The 26,328-nt window shown below is 28.6% G+C and overlaps 1 protein-coding gene across 1 annotated transcript in view; it reads right to left on the bottom strand.

Moving 5' to 3' along the window:
- Positions 1 to 26,328, bottom strand: part of LOC136976398 (ubiquitin-associated protein 2-like) — a 73,589-nt gene that overhangs the window by 32,049 nt on the left and 15,212 nt on the right. The window contains 7 exon segments of the mRNA XM_067271656.1: positions 994 to 1,070; positions 6,219 to 6,277; positions 6,459 to 6,743; positions 6,817 to 7,027; positions 7,929 to 8,039; positions 10,779 to 10,862; positions 18,396 to 18,548. Of these exon segments, the coding sequence (XP_067127757.1) occupies positions 994 to 1,070; positions 6,219 to 6,277; positions 6,459 to 6,743; positions 6,817 to 7,027; positions 7,929 to 8,039; positions 10,779 to 10,862; positions 18,396 to 18,524 (956 nt within the window). The 5' untranslated portion in view covers positions 18,525 to 18,548.

Raw genomic sequence — 26,328 nt, forward strand, 5'->3', positions numbered from 1 at the left:
TATCCACTACTTCCTGCTTTATTCAAGATCTTTAGAATACTTCCTTTAAATCCTAACTGCTTTTGGCTCATCAAAGGTAGCATTTACAAAATAACTTTGTAAAACTCAAATTGAGCATTATCAGCTTTCAAGTCAACCCATTTCAAGCTAACACCATCATGAACAAATGATCTTATATGAAACTTTCAGCTGGACAAATTATTAGATTATCTACTCATGTTTATAAGATTAGCTCAAACAGCTTAGTTTAAAATCAAACATTATTGACTTCAAATTTTACAATCTCTGATTTTTCTCAGACAAAGAGCAAAAAGGCTTGAAAGTATTTGGGAATTAAAAAAAGTAATCTAAAATTCTCCAATAAAACAGGAAACAGGCTGACAATTAGCATAGTAAATTTTAATATTTTATTTAGGCTTATACTATCTCTGTACTAAATTAGTTACAATATTTTAATATTTTCTCTGAATATTGGGCAGTATTGCCAGAGTCAACATTTGATTAATAGAATACAACTTTATATACACACCAATTTAAAATATTTGGAATGGGTTGCCTTACAGTAATTATTATTATTTTTTTAAAAGGTAATTCTAAAATTTGAAACTGAATAATTCAAAAATGCATCCAAAGTATTTTCAAAATAAAAATTCATACATAAAGACACACTAAGACAAGAAAATTGACTAGTCTCAGGTATCAAATGTACTCCATTTTTTCTTAAAAGTTAAATATTGTTGTTAACATTTGATTTATATTTTTAAATTTAATATATATATATTAATTCTTTTAAATTATTTTTTAAAAAATATGATAATTATTTCAAAATAGAAGGAGCATATCAGAAATGTCATTAAAATATAATTAACATTCAATTAATAAAATGTAAAGTTCTAAAGTTTAATAATACATTTTCATTTATCTTTTTTATAAAATCTTTTAATATTTATACAATGAAAATACTATTTAATTAAAATATACATAAAAATATACCTTTGTCCTATCTCTGGGGCAGTGTTATTGGGTAATTCAGAGAGGGCACTTGGGGTAAAAACTTTAGTTTCTGTCAACTAAATTATGAATAAAAATTAATATATAGATCTTTGTAACCAAGATATTTAAAAAAATTTAAAATATATTATTAAAATATAAAAGCTTTCTCTCAGTTAAAAACAACTAATTCAGTACATTTTATAAGCAAGTTTTATATTCTAAAGATTAAATATTCCAAAGACATGACTATAGATGTCAATTATAAAATGAAAAATGATTTATTAATTAAATATAGCTTAATAAATAACTTTTATTATTATTTATTATTATTACTACAAATAAATACAATTTGCAGCCAGATTTGTAAGATTGTAAGAGTAAACACATTAGCGAGGTTGAGGTTGAAGTTTTAAATGCAAAAACGTGTACGTCAAACATTCAGCGCCACCTTCCCGTAAGCCTAGAAGTTTGACAATGGTGTTTGGAAAGTCAGTGGAATCATGCTCAACATTCCAAATGCCATTTTCAAACTTCTAGGCTTCATAGGATTTTAACGAAAAAGTTAAAATCCTATGAATGGTGCTTCGGGAAAACCCCAAGAACCAAAATGCAGAGATCATCTAGAGTGATTTGCTGATCTTCACGCATGGTTTGCTCAACCTTCTCAACTGTCTCACGCTTCTTTCTTCATCATTAATTTCAGTACAATCAGCTGCAAAATCTCTACACCACTTGAGAACATTTTTGACATCTATGCACGACTCACCATACACTTCCATCAATTGAAGATGAATTTCAATCAGTTTAATATGACATGGCGGCAAGCTGTTATGACATGGGCATACAAAAATTGCCACAGCACATACAAAAATGCCTTGACCAAAATGGTAATTAGGTAGAAAAATAGATAAATGTTCAAGCTTTAAAATGATATGAACATTATTGAAAATAAACGTTTCTTTGTATTTTAAAATGACAGGAGACCTTACTTTTGGGATTACTCACGTACTATATTATTTGTTCACATGTAATTAACGTAACCAGTACACCTGAAAACCTTGGGGCAAAAACATAACTATTTTTTCAGGTTTCTGGAAAAAATCCTCACCCTAGTTTCAAAATTTTCTGTATTTTATGGAAATTACAAGTGATTAATGATATTAGAAGTTGATAGGTCAGTCTGTGAGAAGTTATGGATCATAACTCTGGAAATTTTATCTGTTCTATGTTTGTAGATATTCAATAATGTTCAAAGAAACTGAGTTAACATGTTCTTGTCTCAAAACCTTCAATTATCAAATTATATTTATCAATATTTTTCCAAAAGAAAAAAAAATTGAATCAAAATGTTCAATATCAGTATTACATTACTGTAATATTTCCCTATATAACAATTATATGGTTAATGGACAAGTATATTTTTACTTGAAATTAAGTAACTCATAATTAAACTATTTGTATAATATTTTAAGATTGCATGCAAACTGTTACAATGAACTACTACTGATGCTTCACACTTTTAGCCAAACATTTTTTTTACATGCAAGGTATTTGTTTACTTTAAAAAACACTACAATTTTAATTCTTACAACTTATAATGAAAAGAATATGCAGTTTAAATGACTAATATCATTACACAAACTTCAAAGTTTATTTCATTATATGTTCAACATAACTGCCATGCTTACTTTGGATTAGTGTATTCAAATGCAAATATCACAAAAACATGATTGAGAATTTCCTTATTGAGTTGTTTGACACACCAGGTAATGGATTCCTCTACAATAAGTGGGGCAGTTTCTTTAAATGTCTTCAAAGTAAGAATTACAAAAATTTATTTTGCCACTTTCCAACAAATCATTGAATTACTTGGAAAACTTCCATCATTTCAGTTTTGCTTGTTTTGTCAAAGCCTACACAATATATATTTTGTAACAAAACATAAGCAAATCTTTATGCAGAATAAGGCAAGTTGTTCTAAAAAAATTCCTTGCTCCAATGAAATTCTATGAAGTGACTTCCTTGTTGGACTATTCATGACACTTTCTTAAATTTCTTCCACCTTTGCTTCCACTGGATGCTTGGCTTTTGCAGTGTTTTAGACTCACCATGGACATTTCCTGTTTCTTAAACTGTTTGTATAGTCACCAAATTAATTTTCTATCTGATGCCCATGAAGTTTCACATTCACTTTTGTTGCATGCTTAAGATTGGTCTTAGCTAAAATATACCACATAAAAACTAGCAGAAAATAATTACTGTTAAGTTTAGAAATAGCCGTTTTTAACATGTAGTAACTATAGCATCAATAACAATGAACAGTATGGCTCCAAAAACTTTGAAGTTTGTTTATTAATATTATGTAGTCATTTATAGTAAAAAAAAAAATACACAGTTTAAGTTACCAAGAATTAAAATGGTGTCATTTCAAAGTAAATACTTCTATAGATATTGATACATCATAATTATGATTACATTTCCATAGAATTAAAATATTGTAAAATTAAGCCTGGATTCAAGAATGGTCTCATAAGAAACTATACAGCAGTAGTCACCAACCTTTCTGACCTCACTGACCACTAAACTCTATGAAGTGGTATTCAGTGTACTGTGGTATTCAGTTTTGAATACCACAAACCACTATCATTTAAAAAATATTTATGACAAACATTTATAAAATAATGATCATAGAAGTTCCATTTTACTTTATTAATATGAAATTCACTTGTTTAATTATAACAAATTAGGGTGAAGTTTGCTGCTGCTTATTCAAAACAAGTGTATGAATTCTTGGTTCTTTTCCTCAAAAAACAACAATCACACTCACATTATTTATTGTTGATTATTTATCAATAAGTCATTTTGTGTTTGGTTTAAGATTAGAATAAAAAATCCCCAATGAGTAAGAAAAAGCAACCAAACATTTTGTATTTCTTTCATAATACTTTGCATAACCTTGAGTTTATCAGTGTCCAAATTTCTCTACAGACTACCAAAATCTCACAGACCACTGGTTGGCAACCACTTTAATGTCATAAAGTAACCAGAAACTAATGATATTTTACATTTCATTTTCACATAACATGTCATAGCACTTAACGATAAAACAGAAGAGGTTGGTAATGAGAGTAGGTCTTATGACATCAATAGTGACTATTTTCATTTTAATAGAGCCAATAGAAAGGAGTTTATAAGTGAAGCATTTACAGAATTTTCTTGCTTCACATGCTTATGATGATGGAGGAAGATATTTTTATTTTGTTAGAATTAAAACAGGCAGAAATTACTTTCAAGTAAATTATATGTATAATACATAATATTTAAACTTACTTCTACCAAAAATCATAACCAACTTAGGTATGAAATGAAATCTTCCCAAAATTGATATGGATGGTTATATTAATAAAAATATTGAAGTTTAATTGGAGGAAGTTAACCTAGTAATTTTTTTCTATTAAACAAAAGAACTATGTTAAATTATAACAAATGAGATTTCTTCTTATGACATTCATAAACAGTTTTAACTCCACTGAGGAATTCTATCAATAGTGCCCAAGTACTCAGATACCATTTTTCCTGGTACATTGACTTAAAGTGCTATTAGCCATAATAGTATTTACTAGACTTTTTATATCGCAACTTATGATTTGCTTTATGAATACAAGACTTTGCATCCAACAACTTAAGATGAATTTTGTTGAAACTTATGAAGTGTTTAAGGGCCCAAATTCACATAGTAAATACAGACCAGGGACCAAATTTATGAAGGTTATTTTTAGTTCTACAACATTTTAGATACTTCCTAAAAAAATTTGCTTTCTTTCTTGTTTTCAGAAAGTGTCAACAACAACAGATTTGATGAGTGAAATTTGAGCGTATCAAACATCTTGTTTTTATATTTCATATATTATGTTTTAGAATCTCAATCAGTGAAAAATTTAACACAACATTTAAACAAAGCAGAAACATCGACTAAATCATAACCAAAACCTCAAAGTGAAAAATAAGCATGCTTAATAAAAATTAGCAAGTACAGTAGCCTTTCATTATATCTCTTATTTGGGTAATTTGCACTTTTTTGGGGTCTTCCAAATATTCTTTAACCAATAATTTTTAAACAATCAAGTGCCATTGAATTTCTACTGGCAAAGAAACATCTTACTCTAACCACTGACCTTGAAACCACCACTGTACAACCCACAAAAATACAAATCGGAATGGAGATTGAAAATAGACAAAGTAGGTAGATAGATAGATACATCAATTGAATTGCACCATCTGTTATATTGCTCATTTGATTTCTCTCTCTCTACATGCAAATTAATGAGGGACTACTATACTAATTGAAAAATCATTATACTAAAGAAAGTATAACAGAAAAATCATTCAAGTGCTTGGTGAAAATCATAATTTCTCTAACTAAATAGTTTGTACAATTAGATCATCAAGTATTATTATTCTAAATAAGATAAAAGCTCTTTCATTTGTCATTAACAATTGTCTTTCAAAAGAAATTCAAAAATAATCTTAGGTTTTATTGCAAAGAGCTTAATGCACATTTTATTTAAAAAAAATATAAAAAATTAAATTGAAAATTATTATTAATATTAAAGCTAATAAAATTTATAATCATAGAATTATTATTATTTGGAGGTACAGTAGAGAACTGAAAATCTGAATCAATTGGGGACTGGGGTTGTTCAGATTAGTCATTTGTTCCGATTACCGATTATGTACGAAAAAATACATTAACCTGTCCGATGTTCAAATTTTTCTCCGCTGCGTGTCGCTTCATGTTGAATTTTCGTCGATTTTAAGCCTAACAAAAATTTTTATAATAATAATCGAAGCTATCGTATCGTTAAAAATTATTTCTGCATTTTGTACAAACAAAATAAATATATTGAAGAATATAAAAACATGAAAATTATACTTTAGAAGTAAATCTAGTATCAAAAACGTTCGATTCAGCACGACACAGTCCGACTGAAAATCATTCCGCTTACCAGCGATTCCGATTACCGGGGTTCCGATTAATGAGTCTCTACTGTATTTAGGTCAGTTAATCTCTAAAATAGCTTTTATAAATGAAACTGAATATTAAAATTACACTTACATATTATTTCTATTCACTATTATATTATAAAACTCATAAGTACAAGTCATTAATCATTTTTAACCTATCAAATTCAAAAATGGTAAATAAAATATAGACAGATATTTACACTTTCTGTCCAATCTTCTTCACTCCAATCTTCAGTAGATGGGAAGTCAGACCAATTACCTGTAAATTAAATTATTTTTAATGTAATTATATAAATTTAAATTTCTGAAACAATTACAATAAAAACTTGTGTTAAACTCATCACACAAAACATTATAGATCATTAGAAAGTTTAGATATTTCAAAAAATGTCTCATTTTCAAAATATTTGAGATTCAGAAATAGATAAAAAGAAACTCACCAACTGTCATAGGTGTATTATTGGCATCTGCTTGCTCTGCTGTGCTATTAGTCCACGTGTCTATGGACTGTGGAAAGCTATCATTTACTCGATTTTGAAATGTTCTACTTCTATTTCCCCTTCCACGACCTCGACCTAAGAATGTTTTAAATAGTTTTATGAGTTATAACTTGTGACAATAGTAAATCATAAAAACAAATAACTCACGTCCTCCTCTATGTCTTCCTTCTGAACTTTGTCTGTCTTCTAAATTACGTTCATTTTTCTCACTTTCTTTATTTCGCCCTTTAGAATTAAATGAAATAAATAAGCTCATTGTTAATACAAATGTAACTAAACTTTAAACCATAATAATTACATTTTCTACCACTCCCACCCCTATTCAACCTGGGAGGACCACCCCTGTTTCGAGACCCTTCACGAAGTTTAGTGTCACGATTACGACTTCTCTCTCCTTGCACTCTATTCTCTTTGTTACTTGGACTGACATCAGTACCATTGGTTTCAGCTGTTTTCACTGTTGAAGTCTGACGATTCTTTTTCTTTTTACCAGATAATTCCCATTCACCCTAAAACAAACACCAAATATTTATTAAAAAAATACAATGTGGAAGATTCAATATTTGTTGGTTTTAGACTTAAAAACAAGCTTTAAAAACAAAAACAAAAAACCTAAAAATGTTGAATTCATTTTTCCTCTTATCTGCCTTTTATCAGAGACAAAAGATAAGGGGAAAAACAAACCCAACATTTTTAGTTTTTCATTTTTAAAGCTTGTTTTTAAGCTAAAACTAACAAATAACAAATATTAATAATAATTTATTATTTTTGTTTAATATAAAACTTTTAAGGCTGATTTGTAAAAATATAAAAACAAATATTAGTGAGTATGATATTCTTAAATAATATGAAATCAAACTATGTTCAAATTAAATCCACTAGAACAAATCTTTGATTAATAACATGTTTTTATTTCGTCATCCATAAAAAAGTTTTATGGTAAAATTAATATGAAAATGTTGCAGATACTTCTGATCAAGATAAACAAAAAAACCTGAGATGACGACAATACTTTGTAAGAAGAAAACGTCCTCATTTAACTAAAATTAATACGTTATACAGTACTTTTAAATCATGATTGTTAATTAATTATTGATTGGAAATAAATTATCGATTACTTTAATAAACATCTTTCTCATAGTAACGAAGAAGAATAGTAACTTTTGCTAACTTCTAGAACCTAATCCTACATTTTGCATTAGTCCTTTGTTTCTTATCACAGGAATTCACATAACACAGCACTTTTTTGGAATGTAACTACCATGTTATATGAAGGATACCCGTATTTACATTTAATATAACTAATCCTCTCTCATTTATCCATTAATATCACTAATAAAAAGATTTCATTTACAACTTGTTAATTATCTATAAATAATTATCAAACTATAAGAATAAATTACTGCATACCTCATTCTGTTTACCATCCAACAGCATAACTACTGCTTTTGCAAAATCATCATCACAATCATGAAGAGCAACAATCGCTTCATCATTTGATTTTCCAGTTAACTCCATAACCTTAAAAAAATTTTCTTTTGTATAGATATTTGAAAATTATTGTCATTCTCATAATTACATAATTAAGTCAAATAAAATTTCTATTTTGCCAAGAATAACTTTAGTATTAAACACAACAGAAAAAAATTCTATTATTTATTTAACATGAAAAATGTAATTATTCGAGTCAGTAAATAATAAAATTGTTTTAAAAACTGAAATTATGTCTAAAAAGACAAAAATTTAAACACAAACACCATCAAAAAGTGATTTGTATTGCTTCAGAAAATTTATTTTTCTATAGATATTTGAAACTATTAAATGATCTGCTATCTATGTTATTAAATCATCATTAGTTCAGACATGATGGCAATCCAAAATAACATTTAATTTTAAATGGGAAGCAGCTTTACATTTATCAATTATAAATATCATATTTCCTGAATTAAATCCCAGGGAGTTTATTATTAAAAATGTAAATTTCTCCTGGGGTTTATCTGAAGCCCCAGGGTTTTCTCAAGGTCAAGGTTTATCACCTTGAAACAGGAGATGAGTGGATAAAAACTGAAAGAAACACCTTTAATTACATGTACTGTACATTTTTGGAACTGCTAAAACTGTTTATTAACAGTATTTATGGATTACAGCTATGACATTTAAAATAATTACTGTTTTCATACCTAACTTAATTAAGTGTCTTTTGATACAGTTGTTACATTGTCATTTCTATCTATCTGTTCAATGTGTCAGAACCAGGATCTTAACTACCATATCCTGGCACAAACTCACCATCTAAGAGTTATTTCCATAATTACCCTTTGGCTAGTAAGTTCTCAATTTATGAACTCAATTAAAATTTTCCTACATTCAATATTTGACAATACTTATAATTTTATTTCCGTAAGTTTTTCTGTAAACCTTGTAATAGAAAGTGCTGACCTACTCTTAGACAATAAGAAATTAACTAAAATTTTATCTTTCCATATCTGTCACTAAACTACATTATCCAATATTTTGTAGTACCTTAACATGTTTTCCGTGCTTTTCAACCTGGATTTATTTGAAGACTGTGGATTTAATTGAGGAAATTGAGAAAAACACAGTACACAATATAAAACATTCCTTTAAAGTTTTGTTTTCTAATGAAATCAATTCATTCCTATTAGTCAATTTTTATAAAAAAGGTGTTTTATTTTTTGTATCATACAAAAACAGAACCTATAGACTGGTTAAGTGACTTCTCGTAACTATATTTCATTTGCATATATGATAAACTTTGTAATGAACTTGATTCATCCACTTATCTCCAAAACAATTATATAGATATACACACTGTAATGTATCAATAATTCTAACTGTATTGTTTTAACAGTTAAATATTTTGTTAGTATTGAATTGTCTGAAAAATCCATGCCAATTTTAAGTTTGATCACAACAGTTTTGTATAAAATTAAGCTACAAAAAGTAAAACAATTTGAGTAAATAAATTAGTTTAGCATTTATAAACAATTAAAATAAGCAAAAATAAAACTACTCAAGATAGGCACATTATATGGGAGAAAAAGCTATGCCACAAAAAGAACCTATCAAATGATTTCAAAATTTCAGCAGAATAATTTGGACATGAATTCATGAATATACTACTATCTTATAAAAGTCATTCACAACAAAACCAAACTGTTTAACTGTTTAAAACATTCTTAATATTATTACATTTATTGAAAATGTAGGTGTTGAACTATTTAAAACTATGATGTATATTTACAAATATGATATATAGTAACTAATTGTTAGTCCAAAATTTGTGCCTGTCTGACAACATGCACTTCAAGTTTTGGCCTTTGGAAAATGAATACTGTATGAATTATATCTAACACAAATGTTCACGGTGCAACATAAAGATATCTTCAATAATGTAAAATTGAATAAGAATCAAATAAAATAATGCTTCTGTCAAGAATATCTAGTATATCATCTTAATGTCTTTTGAGTGAAATGTAGCAGTTGGCTTATGATTTCAGTGTAAAAATACCATAGAACCAAAAAGTTACATATTGATCTCTGAAAGAAAAAAAAATTGTTAGTTTCTGAGTGAAATCAAATTGCATAAAAACAACATGCACATTGTTTGATTTCTCAGACTACATTAAACAGTAATCTCTCAATGAAAGAATGCATTGAGGTATTGAGTACAAAGATAAAGGATGTGGCTATTTAATTCAAAATTTGAGAAATAAAAATTCAAAAAATATTTATTTTCTTTATTATATAATATAAATATAATGTAAAAGCCAACTATATTTTAAACATTCACAGAAAAATAAAAGTTATTGTCTGATACACAAAATAGTTTACCTGAAGCTAAGTAGTTTACCACTTACCTTGAGGTAAACTATTTTGACTGGTCTGTATTTTCCTACTCCTGAGGATGACCAGTTATCAAAGTTATAAAATAAACAACATATACTAAAAGATTTGAATAAATTGGACTAAATGCAAAATAGACATGTCAGGAAGAGATTTTGTTATCAAAATTATGATTCTTGCAGCTGGTCCATTACTAATCAAGTATCAAGTTGAAAATACAAATCTGCCTGTTATAATTGTTCAGAAATAATTTTACTGCTATTCTTTTTATAGCTAAAAATAGTGCTTTTTTTCTAAATATAGAACTTTTTAAAAAAAGTATGAATATGACCTAAAAATGAAACTAATTCTAAAAGATATTTCTAAATGTTTAAAAAGCTTAAGCAAACGTACCTGTTCCACTTTTTCCTTTAAATCCGGATCTAATTTGTTAACTTCATTCACAATTTGTGCAATTCTCATCTGTTCAGCTGTAGGCTGTAACAAAATTTAAATATTTAAAATAAATATAAATTTTATTATAAATTGTTTTCTAAAACATTTATAAATTTCTCCATGGACCATCAGTTGAAGATAGCAATCTAACTGATGGTCCATGGAGAAATTTGAACATTGATTAACTCAAGGTTACACAAAGTTTATTCAAAGAGGTGAAAGATCAATGGGATCGGTATTATATCTAAAATTCTTTTTTTAATTTAAAACTCTAAAAATAAAAATTTTTAGGTTAAAATTCAAGTAAAAATACTCTTTAAATCCGATTTCGAGTGATTTAACTAGCGTGCAAATAATTAATGAAAGATGCTATACTTCAACCAAAAAACTTCATATTTATTAAACTCCCTTTATTTTTTTTAAAAGTTACACAAAGTATTATGAAAGAAGTGCAAAATTCTTGGTTGCTTTTTATCACTCATTGAGGGTTTTTTTTAATTCAAATCTAAAACTATACACAAAATGACTTATCAATAAATAATAATATCACAAAATCAACAAATAATGTTGCAAGTGTGATTGTCGTCCTTCACGGAAAAGATCCAAGAATTCTTAAACTTATTTCAAACAAGCAGCAACAAACCTTACACTAATTTGTTACAATAAAACAAGTGAATTCCATATTAATTAAGTAAAAGTAAAATAGAACCTTTATGATCATTATTCTATAGATGTTTGTATCAGTTAAAAAAAATTAATAGTGGTCTGCGGGATTCAAAATTGAGTTTAGTGGTCCACGAGGTCAAGAAGGTTGGCGATCACTGTTCTAAAATATTCAGTTCATTTAATTTTAGTTTTGGAAATTACAATGGAATTGAAGTGAAACCTTAAAATTTTTGCAAAATGATATATACTGCTGCACATGAATTAAGAGAGACAGATTCAAATATTTAAATGAAATTTGCAGACTATCACTGAACACATTGGTATATCACTGAAAACTGAGAGGGTCAATTTCCAATGTGATTAAAATAAAATGTGAGTTTGTAATCTTCTTTAGACATTGATAGTATTTAGACTTTTATTTAAACTGTACCTGAAATTAATAACTCCTTACAGGGGAAAATTTTTGAATTAAAATAATGAGACTTCCAGTTTGCATCGGAAGTTCATATACAGTTAATTGGGCTTCCCGCCCCTAAGCTTTCCATATCTGGTCTCAGATTTCATCTAACTCCATTCTCGAGATTAAGGAAAGACAGACGACAGTGAGAATTTACAGGTCTACAATTTTTTCAAATTGCATTCCAATAAAATGTGGGACTTGTACAGAGCAATTAAAGTTGACCCATACAATGATCCCTCAATGCTTCCAACAACATGGTTCAGGAGCTCAGTAGGGAGATACTCCCATTCCTCCTTCAGCAGAATTGATAAGTTGTTCCCAGAAGTGACTTGTAAGAAGCCATACTAAAATATCCCAAATATGTTTGATGAATAAAGAAAGACCTGGCTGGCCAATTCATTCTTTGTACAGTATATCTTCATTTTAAAGTTAACAAACCTTATTCTACCACAAGTATCACCATAAAAACAGTCTGGACAAACGGCACTTTGAAACATGTAGTTCTAGAACTACTGTATATGTATACAGATACTTAGGAATTTTAATTTAAATAAAACAAGAAAAAAAACAGCCATTTTTTAAAACAACCACCACCAAAACATGAAACTTTCTTAATTTATGCAAACTACCAGTGTTGTCCTTTTATAATTTTGGATTCAAATTTTGTCCAATTAAAGTAATTTCTTCATTATAAAAAAACTTTTATAAGATTGAACTAAAAATAAACGAGCTTTAACTCAACAAAATAGTTTTATTTCAAAATAAAACATAACAAAAATTGCAACAAGCAGCTAAACTTTGCTTCTCTACCAAACATTTTAGATGAGAACATTGCCTCACAGGACAAGTATATCAGAACATAATTTGCTCTAGTAAGCACAAAATTAGAACAAAATTATGCTACAACTGTATGTAATCCTATTTTTAACACAGTAGATTATGTTTTTGTAAATCACTCTGAAATGTCCTATACTGATGATTAAGACCAAGATAGTTACATGCTAAAAACATCTGAAATATGCATAAATATGTGCATTAATAAAACAACAAATATACAATAAAATATGCTAACATAAAACTTATTTATTTGCACCAAAAATTATTAGATTTTACTACTAATAATTATTGTATAATAAGCAATTTTTACATGTCTAGTTGGGCTCAACAGTTTCCATTGTCTAAGTGGCAAAAACATGCTTTAAATTAGATAATTTAATGTAATGACTTATGTACAAAACATGTCTGAAATATTTTGCATAGTTTCTGGATTGATGGATTTCTTAGAAGTATGTCTCATAGCTTTTTCTTTGCTATTGGATTCTATGCATTTTCCAGTTTTTCAGAAACTTACTAAATTAGATGCAAGGAAGTATTGAGCAGTTGGCTTTGCTTTTCTAGTTTGATTATTGCATCAATAAGGCAATGAAAATTTGATCTAATGTATGCAATATCATTTTCATGAGCTTCTACTATGCAATTTTTGAGAATGCCTAATTGCAAGAGCATCAATGGGTTAAAAGATATCCATGATATATTTTTTATTTTATCAAAATTGTCTGCACAGTAAAGCACTGCATGCAACTACATCCCCTATTTGTGACAATAGTGAAGGCAATCCAGGAATAAACCTCAAACTACTGAACTCAAGTAAAAGCTTTGGAAATACTTTAACATTTACTACTAGTAAATCTATGCTTAAATATTGGTCTCTCACATTTTTATGTGAGGTAGATTATGAGCTGGATAAGTAAAGTGCAAAAGCTTTGTACATAAGATTTTCAAATCTTCTGCAGCCTTCATTATGTACAAAGCAATGTTGCTGACAAGTACTTTCACACAGATTTCTTTGGGCCACAAAGCATCATTGAAAACTTCCATTGACAATGCTTTATACAATTCCTTTTGACAAGCGACAAAACACAATCACATTTGCAGTACTTTGTCCGACTAAATAATTGCTTTATCAAAATAGAGGTTCTGCACTTGGTTTGTATTTTTTCCCCTCATAACAAAACAAAATGCAGTTCTTTTGCAATGTAAATTCATCTGATGCATTGAGTTATTCAATTTCCAAAGAGAAATATTTACTGATATTAATGCCAAACATAAATCTGAATTAAATTCTGATTTAGATGGTCCTGTCTTGCTTATTTCTGTTAGTAGTTGCTGTCAAGGTTTATCTTCTTTTTCAATTTTAACATTTTGGCTATGAATGTCCATGCCTGAAACCTCACACACACACCACTTTATACACCACACTTGTTACAAGTCAAAAAGTTCACCACCATATTAGACACAAAACTTTAATAGAAGAAATTTGGAAACATTAGTGTTTATGGAACAATCTACTGAGAAATATCATCAAACAGGGAGAGAATCAAATAATAATATTCTTTGAATTTAGCTTTTTATGTTTACAAAGATCTTCCATCAGATAATGAAATTCATTTTATTCATATTTTTATTTATTCAATTTGTAAACCCACTTTATTTCCTTTTTGAGCAATGGTAAAAGTAAATCATCATCAGAAGAAGAATCACTATCTGTCCAATGACCACAACATAGCTTTCTTTGTGGTCACCCAGTTTATCTTATATAGCATCCATAGAGTGTAGTGTTCATATAGCAATTTGCATAGCTGAGGCACAAATACCGAATGATTTGAAATCTTATCAGAAGGAAGTTTTTCAGAAATTATGCAGTAAAGTAAAACCTGTCTAAAACAGTATCCAAATAAAACAAAAACCTGCCTAAATGAAAAAAACTTTCAACACACAAAACCATTTCATTTTAATTTTACTATAAGCCAAAAACTTGTCCAATGTAAAAATGGAATAGGCACAAAGAAAACTTAAAGTGGAAAATTAAAATTAGTAGAATTCCACATGTAGACAAAGTAAAATTGTTTCCAGATGTAACAGTTACTACAGAGCATGACAAACTGTACTCCAAGAACAATTTAAACCTCTTCAGAAAAACAAAGGTCACAATAAGGAAACATACAAATGCAAGGTTTTTGTCATCATTAACCAGAAAGAAAATCAAATGAGTTTCTGAGAACAGAGTTCAAGACAAGCAACAAAATATAATTCATTGAAAACAGTAAAAATAAGGTAACACAATGTTGTCAATTTGATAACAGTCACCTTATTCTCATTAGCCTATCTGAAGCTTTTAAATATAGCTTGTGTTTGACTACAAAATCTGCAAGTCAAATTGATTTGCTTGTTCTGAAATCAAAAGTAAAAATTTTTAAATCTGTGATAAAAGTACCATAACACATCAATTGTATAAGATACCTGTCCAATGACCTGGTTAAAAGATATCCATGATATATTTTTTATTTTATCAAAATTCATTTCAGTCATCCAAAATCAGTCATCCAAACTTCTAAACCTACTTATCAATAACAAAATTGGGGAAAGTCCAAATAAACAGAAAACCATCCACATATCACTAAGAACAAATTAAAAGGAAGATTCATTCCTTATGAGGAGGAGGAACTTCCTTGTAATCAATAATGAATTCTAACAAAAACCTCATAATAGCTGAGTGTTGAATATGTTGATGTATTGTATGTCAACATATTCAACAATCAGCAATATGGTAAACTGTTCAACTTCGATTATTGTCTCATTTATTCTATATATGTCAATTAAACATAAATTAGGATTAATTTTTATGAAGTTATAGTTGATGTTAAAAAAGTAATTTAATATTTTTTTTTTAGTTAAGTCTAACTAATTTATAAAATAGTCTTCATGTATTATTATTATTTTTGTTTGAATTTTAATGTAAAAGGAAGTAACTGTTGTCTATTTATTAAAAACTTATTTTGTAGTGATAAGCCAGAAATCACACTCTAAAAATAATACACAATTATCTTGATTTTTGTGTTCATTGTTTTTCTTTAAGCAGTCATTTCTAGAATGTGAGACACTTTGTTGTTTTTCACTATCACAAGAAGCTGGTAATGGTAATTAATAGTATGTAAATGCATCATTCATAATATTACACTTACATTTCATTTGCAAAACGTTTTTCTGAAATCACCATTATAGTGAAATTTGTGATGTCAAATCATTTTTCGAAATTCTTGCATGAATAGTTGAAATATCACCTTAAAAAATCAGAATTGTATGTTTTGACCCAAGAAAAATTTTCTCCATTAATTCACTATTATCATTTGACATTAATATTACTTGATGTTATTGTAACAGTGATGTGTAATGGTGAGTCATCACAAAATGCAACAAAGTAGATTAAACCAAGCCTCTATTATAGTATCAATCAGCACATTTAAATTTTAAAACATTTCACAAATTTAAAAATGCCATGTTAGACAAAATTGTAAATTTGAGAGGACTCCTAATATTGATAAAATTTGTTTTTGAAATATTTTAATTTTTATCAAACCCCCTCACAATTATCCTTCACACACTCAGTTTGAGAGAAGGAATTAGTTTGCAATGAACTAGTCTAAAAATAAAAATAAAGTCCAAAAATTATAAATTATTGTGATTTAAATGGTACCATTTATCATTTCCATTTTAATTAATAATTTTGATTGCACAACAAAATAGTTAATTCTTAATTATATTTTCTTCTAGTTTGATAATATAAAATTCAGGATATTTATTAAGAGACAAATTTAATAAATTTATATTTTTGTAACAGATTACATGGTTTATTAATGAATAATAATTAAAAATAACTGAAATAATTGACACCTTAGTGTTGTGGCATTACAATTATGATTTATAATTAAGACACACTTGTTAGTTCTTTCAATAGCTTACAGCCAATGTTGGCGTAAAGTGTCTTTTTATGATTATTATAAAAATAACTGCTTTTTTCCCCTTTTAAATGGAAAAAAATATAGTTTATGGTTGCAGATTAATAACAGGGTAAATTATCTTTATATAATAAAATGCCAAATTATTCAGATTTAAAATAAGACAATTCTAAAACTTAATTTTTTTTTACTGAAAAAAACAATTGTCAAGTTGGGTAAAAAAAGAATAATGAAATGAACTGTCAAATACATCAAATGCAAGTAAGCATGAGCCATGTTTAAAACCATTGTTCTCTCACATATTCAAACCTAAAAAAAACAGTTATGAAGATAACAAATTATTTCTAGAGTATATAAAAATCTGAAAGAAATTTATGTATATTTACAACAAAATTCCTAAAAACAAAAAATTTAGATTACTACAAAGTCTATATTATACTGAGTTAAAGTAAAGTGCACTACTACTATTTGCAATAAAAATATTCCAGTTTATAAAACATCTTTGATGAGATTTGCAATGCATGGGTGGGCATTGTTGTATCTCCTTAATTTTTGAAAAATGGAACAATAAGTTTTAGAACTTACACTGTTTCTGTGTGACAGAAATTCAATGAGCAGAACACCTTTTCAGTCCCAAAAGATTCAGTCTAAAGATCATATTGACAGACAATACTGCCTTGAATTTTTTGTTTTAGGGAACCAGAATACATTCACTGCAGATTGCTTTTTGCTTTCAATGTTTACATATGAGTCTCAGGTCTCCATCACCAGTAACGTGATTCAGAAAGCAGTCACATTCACTAGTTTGTTGTTGAATAATTGATGCCAAAGCCATTTTCTGTGATTTGTACTAATCAGTCAACATTTTCAGTATGCATCTTGCACATATCTTGTGCTGTTGCAATTTGGTTGTCACAATTTCACAAAGCACAGAATATGACAATTGAGGAGAATGTATATTCAGCTCTGTAATCATAAAACTTTAGTTCTCTCAAATTTTCTGCTTCACTTGTTTCACAATGGTATCAGTCAATATCATGGGGGATTCATTCCTCTCATTATCATGAACATTCGTATGACTTTACTATATTTACAGCACCAGTGTAACTTTAGAGTTGCTCATCAGTCTGTAGATATTACACAATTGACAGCGAATTTCTACAGCAGTCAGGTTTTTTGCCTGTGAGAATCTTATCATGGGGAACTTCTCATTTAGCAGGATTAGCAATCATCTTGGTGATCAAAATGTTATTCGTCTCTGCCAGGATTTACATGACACAACTGTATAGGCTGAACTATGACTGGATGTACAGTACTTGGCTGCCAGTAATGACTGGACTAGTTTTCTGATGACCCTTGTATATATTAGTGGCATTGTCAATCATTGAATAAAAACTGTTACTGTTAAAATAAAATTTTAAGACAAAATATAATTTTTAACATGACCTTGATCATATAAAAACTCATATTTGTGCTTTTTCAAACAAGATCACAGCTCAAATTAAAAATTCTCTCTCTACATTTCATAGTATTACATTAATTCTATTGCAATGCCTTTGACAAAGATAGCAAACAATATATGGAGCTGAGTCACTGATTCTGTTATATTTATATAATGCTAACAATATAAATAAAATTTTCATTATGTAATACCTGAATTTTTGGATTTACACTGTCTGCAATCTTTGTCCCTTCTGGAGATGACTTTGTCTGAGTTACAGGCTGTGTTTTAGCTCCCTTTTCTTTTGTTTTTCCCATTCTCTGTGTTGAGACTGAACTCATGATATACAGTATATACAAAAGTACCTGAAAAAATAAATAAAAATAAGTGCAACAATCAATATAAAAAAAAATAATAAAAAAAAATAAACTTTTTCAAACTTCAAGACATTTTTGATCGTATTATAAGTGATACTGTGCAAGATATCAGTAATGGAATGTTTTATTAAAAAACTAAAAAAAGCAGCAATCTTACTTCTTATATTCAATATATAAGATATAAAGTGCTCTATATTAATATCAAAACAAAAATTTTATTATATATATATATAAAATCAAATTTTAAAACTAATTTGTTTTAAATCAAGCTTCTGAATACAGTGAGAACATCAAAACTAAAATCTAATGTATAAAGAACATCTTGACTAATATAATTTTGTGTGGATAATCAATGGACTATCTGTATTTAAAAAGGCAATTTGAAAGAAGATGCAGGTTGTGCACCAATTTTAGATTGCAAGTATAAACTCAAACATCTTTTCTTATGTCTACATCACTCAAGAAAACACGAAAAATCTTTTATGCACAGCATACATTCGTCTGTGACAGTGATTTTTCTCCGAAACCAAAAAGATATTATTAGACATTTTAAGACATGTATATCAATTAAAGTGTGAATTAAACATGTTGGAAATTAATGGGAGAAAACTAAATTCTCTCCCAATAATTTCTACAATGTTTAATTCACACTAATTGATATTATTAAACACTCCCATTTTAATTGTAATTTGCAAGCTGAAATTTACAGTAATTATCCTTTAGCTACATATTATTTTAGAGAACTTTGTTAGATAAAATGTGATGCAATAATTGCCATTCTAATAAGCTATAAAGTAGACAAAAATAATTATATATGTTACCGGCAAAACCTGATTTTATGCCAAACTAGTTTAGAATTATTATTCAAGTATATTAATGGTTAAATATATTAATGGTTAATTTAAGTTCATCATAAAACACAAATAAGTTCATTTTTAATTTTAGTTTGATTTTAAAAGTTATTTTTATTATTTCATTTGAATTTTTGAAAATATTTTTGAAAGTTAATTACTTTTAAAAGTGCATGGCTTAATAAAAATATACAAATTGATAAGTACTGATTAGCTTATTTTTATTTTATAGTTTTGTACAAGTGTTGTGTCACTTCTAATCAATACCGTTTTTGGTTAATGTTACACTAGGTATTGAAGATGGCGGCTCGTCTCCGATTCCAGCGATCAGAAGACAGGGAACAGTGGGGATGCACGTTCTAACCTATTCTAATAATTTGGTTGCTAATAATTATGGTAATTTATTAGAATAGGTTAGGTTAGGTTAGGTTAGAACGTGCGTCCCCACTATTCCCTGTCTTCTAATTGCTGAAATCAGAGACAAGCCGCCACCTTCGATATCTAGGGTAACATCAACCCCATTTTTTATAATTAAGTAGACTATAAATAAATATTGTTCATGTAATTGATTGCCTTTTAATTTTATTTTAACCATTAATATATTTGAATAATAATTCTAAACTAGTTTGGCATAAAATCGAGTTTTGCCGGTAACATATACATTTAAAATGATAGCCCTAGCTTGATTGAACAATGTTTTGTTTACATATTTACATTTTTATGAAATCAAAACTAAAAAAGTGACATTATTGTAATTTTAATTTATTTACTTCATTTTATATTAATTTAAAGTGACATTCATATAAAATTAGTTCATTAAACAACTTTTCAGTTGGAAATGTAATAAAATAAATCTTTAACATTTTCTGAACTGTTATTGGATGAACAAAACAATTTCAGAATCCTTTTGAATGGTTTGACCATAATCCATCAAGTCTTTACAATATTAAGCAGCACATCTTTCATTTGAAGAATATGGTGTACATTCAAGATGACCACCAAGTTGCAAACTGATTGGCTGTGTTATCAAACCAAATTTGCATGATTGTCATAGATTTGACAATAAACCGTGCAGTCATCAATCTGACATCACTCCATCTCATATCCTTCAAAAGAAAGACATGCTGCTTAATATTGTAAAGACTTGATGGATTATGGTCAAGCCATCCAAAAGGATTCTTTGCATTTTTGCAAATATTATTTGTGAACTGTGTATTCGCATTTTTTACCAGATGCTTACCCTCTTGTATTTAAAAACATAAGTATTTTATCTGGGTCATTTGAATCATTCTTGTATATTGTCAGGAGTAAAGATGAATAGCAATAGGAAAAGCAAAGCTTTTGAATTGAATTCCAGATTGAAATTCCAAAAATCACACGGGAGCCCGATATGAGTTTTAATCCATTCTCAGTTGAAAACAGATGATTACTCAGAAATTAGAATTTGGAGAAACTCATAAGTGTAATCGATGGAGAGTGGATTCAACTGTTAAGAATTGACAAAAAAAAAGAGGTTCCAGATTGTCCAGCTTTACATGAACAAGTTATGTTGTTCATTTTACAAGAATTTTCCTTAAAGTTTAAAATTCCAGTAATTTTTGCAGGACAATGTGTGCGTGTTCTATGTTCGTTTGATATTTTACTTGTGATTAAACGAAATAAAATTAGAATTGTATTAATAAATCTAATTTTTTTTTTATTTTGATCTTTAAAGTCACACCTCGTCCTATATGCGAGGCCGTCTTATATTCGAGTAAATACAGTATATCATCAAAGAAAATTTATCACTAGTTAATTCACTGCATATGTTAGGCTCAAAGACCGAAATCACTCATTGAGCAAAAAAAAAAAAACAACCACAACTCACTGTGATCGTTTCAAAATAGCCATGAAGCAAAATTTGTGTCATGGCATTCGTAAAAATGGCCACAACGCATTGTGGCTAACTCAAAATGACAACAAAGTGAAATTCGTGTCGTGGCTGTCACGATATTTGACAACATGTTCTGGTTAGGTTAGGTTAGTTAAAGGGTTACTTTTCAACATGTAATCATTTGTGAAAATATGTTGCAGTACTCGATATGTCAATGTTTTTTAACAACTAATTTACTAAAAATAATTACTTTGTCAGGAACTTTTATTCATAAATCAGTCTTTTTTATGAGAATCAAGAATGTTTCAGAGTTATTTATTTTTACAACAACTATTACCGTGACGTTTCGAGTTGCATTTTATGTTCTTTAAGCAACATTTGCATTTTTTATCAATACAGTATCTTTTACAGTGACACATTATAAACCCTTGCTTACTTCCAGGATGCTGAGCGAAGTGTGAAGTTGAGGGTACGTCCTGAATGTTAATAAAGGTCTGAATGTCTCAGAAATTGTAAATTCATTATGAGCATAAAGTCGATCAAGACCCTCGTGTCTTAACTGATACAGACCTGATGGATTAATGCTCACGACAACAGCTAAAACATTTCTGGGAGCTGCATGTCCCTAATCAACATCAGGCACCATAACTAAAACATTCTAACCAATTTCAATCTGTCCGAGTAATCTAGCCTAACCTAACCAGAACGCGTCGTGGTCAAATATCATGAAAGCCATGACACGAATTTCACTTTGTGGTCATTTTGAGTTAGCCACAACACATTGTGGCCATTTTTACAAATGCCACAACACAAATTTCACTTTGCGGGCTTTTTTTTCGCTCAATGAGCGATTTCGGTCTTTGAACCTAACACACATGAATATAAAAAACAAAGTTGTAGCAAGCAACTATAAGCAACATATCATGATCATTGAGTTTCGTCATATCGTAAACAAGCAATAGTTCATAGAGGAACAAAAGAAAATGTTCATCAATTCTTAAGAACTATATCAAGAGCCACAATATCGCAAGATCAAAGGAAAGCAGTCACATTATACACAAATCTCTTCTGATGTCACATCGAAAGCAACAGCATCAACTAGTTTGCACCAGGCTTAAAATGCATTCAAACTTACAGGATACAAATTAATTTTCAGATAAATTTTAGGTACAAAAAAAAAAAAAAAAGAAAAAAAAAAGAAAAAAAAGGTCTTTGTGAGACAAAAAATATTGTATAGTGTACAACAGAATGACAATGTAAATATCACAATTAGGATTAATAAATGCACAACACAAAAAAATATATTCTATAATCTTATATAACTCAAGATATTACATATATGATTGATTAGATTTATGTAATAAATCGAATTTCACAACAAAATTGAAAGTAAAAATGATAAAAAACGGAAAAGTAGGGGGATTGCCATTATCAATAATATTAACAATATGATTGTTAATAAACTTATACAAAGGTCATTTCAGTTCATAAATAGTAAAATATCTCAATCAGAATTTCACTTACATTTAAGTCTTTCAATATAAAATTAGAAAAGAAGCATTTGAATCTAAATATTGTAATAATGAAAAAAATATATAGTATACATGAAGATGGCAATCAACAAAAACTGGAAAAAAGGGTTATTAAACCGTATATGAAAAGTAATCTCAAAAAACAAATACAAATTTGAAGTTCACTGTAAAAAATGAAAATTTTTTTCCTATGTATTACAAAATAGTCTACAATAGTAGGCTGTATGAATTTTGAAATGCACATTCAAATGCAGCTATTGATATGTAAATAAAATTTTTTTGAGAATATCACTATTTTTTCTATTCTCATATATAGCCTATTCTTAATATATTTTAAATAAAATTAATTTTGTTCTCATATTAATTATTTTAATTCTTTACCATTAATGGATTAAGTTTAAGTATTGGCATTTATCTTATTTATTAATTAGAAGTTTTTGGGCATCTTTTAGAAATGAAAGGAATACAAAGTTGAAATAATATTGTTGAAATTGTAGAATAAAAATTATTCCACAATTTTTATTTTTATAAAGTAAAATATTTAATTTTTATGAATGTTTTCAAAGAATCAGCCATAAAAACTATGTATATTATACACACACAATTTTAATATTTAAAGAATTTTACATTGAAAATAAAATGTATAGGCATGATGAAATTAATGCAAGTAAATAAATAGCAGCAGAATTTATGCAAAAAAGAGCTTATGTAAGATTACAAGAACAGTTCAACTTCTGTTCAGAATTTCAGTCATGGTAATGGAACTGTGTGTGTTATGTAGTCCCAATTTATATGCTTCTCAAGTACTTCTCCCTTCACACACTGACATATCCAACTGTTTTGGCAAGAATGCTTTGCTTGCAGAATAGAAATATTTTGGCTGGTGTCAGAATCACTAACAAATTCTGACTTCAGTATTTGAGGTGAATCTTTCATATCCTAAGACTTCTTTCAAAGGACCAAACAGATAACTGCACAGTGACAGATCCAGACTGTAAACTGGATTGTCCAGAATTCCCCACCCAATTTGGTTGATTCCCTTCACCATGAACTGGGCTCCAACACCAACTAAAAAACAATTCTTCATACAGCACAGTTACCAAAATGATGGGAAAAGTGGCAGTGTGTGGAGGAGAGTCCCCCAGAGAAAAACAAAAATTGGACTATGTAACATATGCAATGCAATAACAAAATTCCAGAAAAAACGACCACCTTCATATGTTCAAATAACTTTATCAAACATAACAGATTAAAATTAAAGTAAAACTAAACCTTTATAATCCAGTTTTTTTTTTTAAACTTATGTTTTCAGCTAACTTAATTAGTTATCTTAAAGTTCCACAATCACTTCAACACTCATGGTGGGTCTTGTTCTCATTCTCCAATCTTCTTTGGTATCGCTGGTTTTGAGAGCAATTGCTCAAACTTTGCCTGCCACAACCATGAGGTTTTCCAAAACAAAGTTCTTTTAGGATCCTGTTACATATAGCTACCACACAAAAAATAAAAGCCAAGGACTTTGATGCAAAGACTGCACATTGAAGAGGAAATGTGTATGTCAACCTGAAGAACATATCAAACTGAAAAGAACATCTTACATGCAAGTTACATTGTTTGCTACATGGACTCAATCAATCAGCCCAATGTTGTAACACTAAAATAAATTATCTTTTATTAAAGCAAGGATATACCAGGTAAACAAAGTCAAGCCAATCTATGTTTATATTCTAAGTTCAAGAAGTGACATTAAATATATATTTTGATGTATGTTGACAATTTAACAATTATTCATGTTGATGAGAGAAAGCTAAAAGCTTTCTCTCATCAACATGAATCTAGGAGACATCACATACTATTTAGGAATTCAGGTTCAATGAAAAGAGGATAAGAACTTCTAACGAAAATTTTTATAATAATAATCGAGGCTATCGTATCATTAAAAATTATTTCTGCATTTTGTACAAACAAAATAAATATATTGAAGAATATAAAAACATGAAAATTATACTTTAGAAGTAAATTTAGTATCAAAAACGTTCGATTCAGCACGACACAGTCCGACTGAAAATCGTGCCGATTACCAGCGATTCTGATTACCGGGGTGCTGATTTACGAGTCTCTACTGTATTTGAAACATGATAATGAGAGTAATCTTTTATCAAATAATGATGCACAGAGATTAGCAATAAGGGCATTATTATATAAAACTATGACTACACCCTGATATAGTTTTCTATATAGAATTCTTTCTATACAGAGAACTATAATTTCTTCACTGCATTCTAGTTCTCCTTGACAGGAGAACTAGAATGCAGTGAAGAAAGTGATAAATTACCTTAAACAAACTCTAAATTTAAATTATAGATTTCAGCTGGTAAGAAACTGGATGTGATTTGCTTTGTTAATGTAGACTAAGCTGATTCTAGATATCTTGTTAAGCAGACTAAGAGATTCTAGAGATAGGAAATCATTGAGTGGTTATTTATTCCAGCTTGGTAACAGTTCAATTTCCTGGTCAAGCAGAAAGTTTGGTTACTTTATCATCTATTGAAGTGGAATATACAGTGAAATATGAACTTATTGGTTGTACACCATCAACTTAGGCATCTTAAACATGGCCATCAGATATGCCACAGTGTACCATTTTCATGTTTTGCAAATGCGTTCTTTTTTCACCAACTGTTGATACTACAACATTTCTGAGGCTTCGTTGTTTCCACACACATCTGATGTCACGATTATATTTGATTGAACAAACTTATTGCATATTTTTAACTGCCAATGCTAATGAACATACTTGACTTAATTATAATAGTTGTGAAATTTAACACTCTTACTAATGTGAGATTATATTCTTTGTTTATAAGTTTATTTTTAACTTTCACTTCAGATAAAAGCACATCAGACATATTATGCTTTGAGTTTGTAAAGGATATAATGCAATAAAAAAGGAGGCCAAAGATTACATCAAAATTCTCAAAGACAATCTCAGCATTTCAATGCCAGACTTCATATGACAGAAGTAACTACAGAATGGCTTGCAGCAAAACATGTATTGTTCTTCCTTGGTCACCTAGTAGCCCAGATTTATCACCAATAAAAAAAATTTATGGAGAATTTTGAATAAACAAATATATCATCATCTTATTGACTGCAAACTGTCAAAATAATAAGTGACTAAAATATACAAAATTCTGTTTTTACATCATAAATACATTCCGGAAAACTTCACATGAAAGATGACAAAGTCTTTACAGGACAACTAAGTCGACATCTGGACAAGAATCTATAGTAGGAAGGATTTAGTGTTGAAGTTACATACTGTTGCTGTTACCTAGGTTGAGGTTACTCAGCCAACAGTTTCAAAAGAAATATTTACTATAAAGAAAATGGAAGATTAGTTCAAGATCTTTTAAAACCAGTAAAAATAATACAATATACCAATTAATACCATTTTGTATAACACGATATGTCTAAACAAAATATTACTTTTAAAAACCAAATGGTATAAC

The sequence above is a fragment of the Centruroides vittatus genome, unplaced genomic scaffold, assembly GCF_030686945.1.
Source record: "Centruroides vittatus isolate TY-2023 unplaced genomic scaffold, ASM3068694v2 contig_400, whole genome shotgun sequence".
In the NCBI taxonomy this organism is placed as follows: domain Eukaryota; kingdom Metazoa; phylum Arthropoda; class Arachnida; order Scorpiones; family Buthidae; genus Centruroides; species Centruroides vittatus.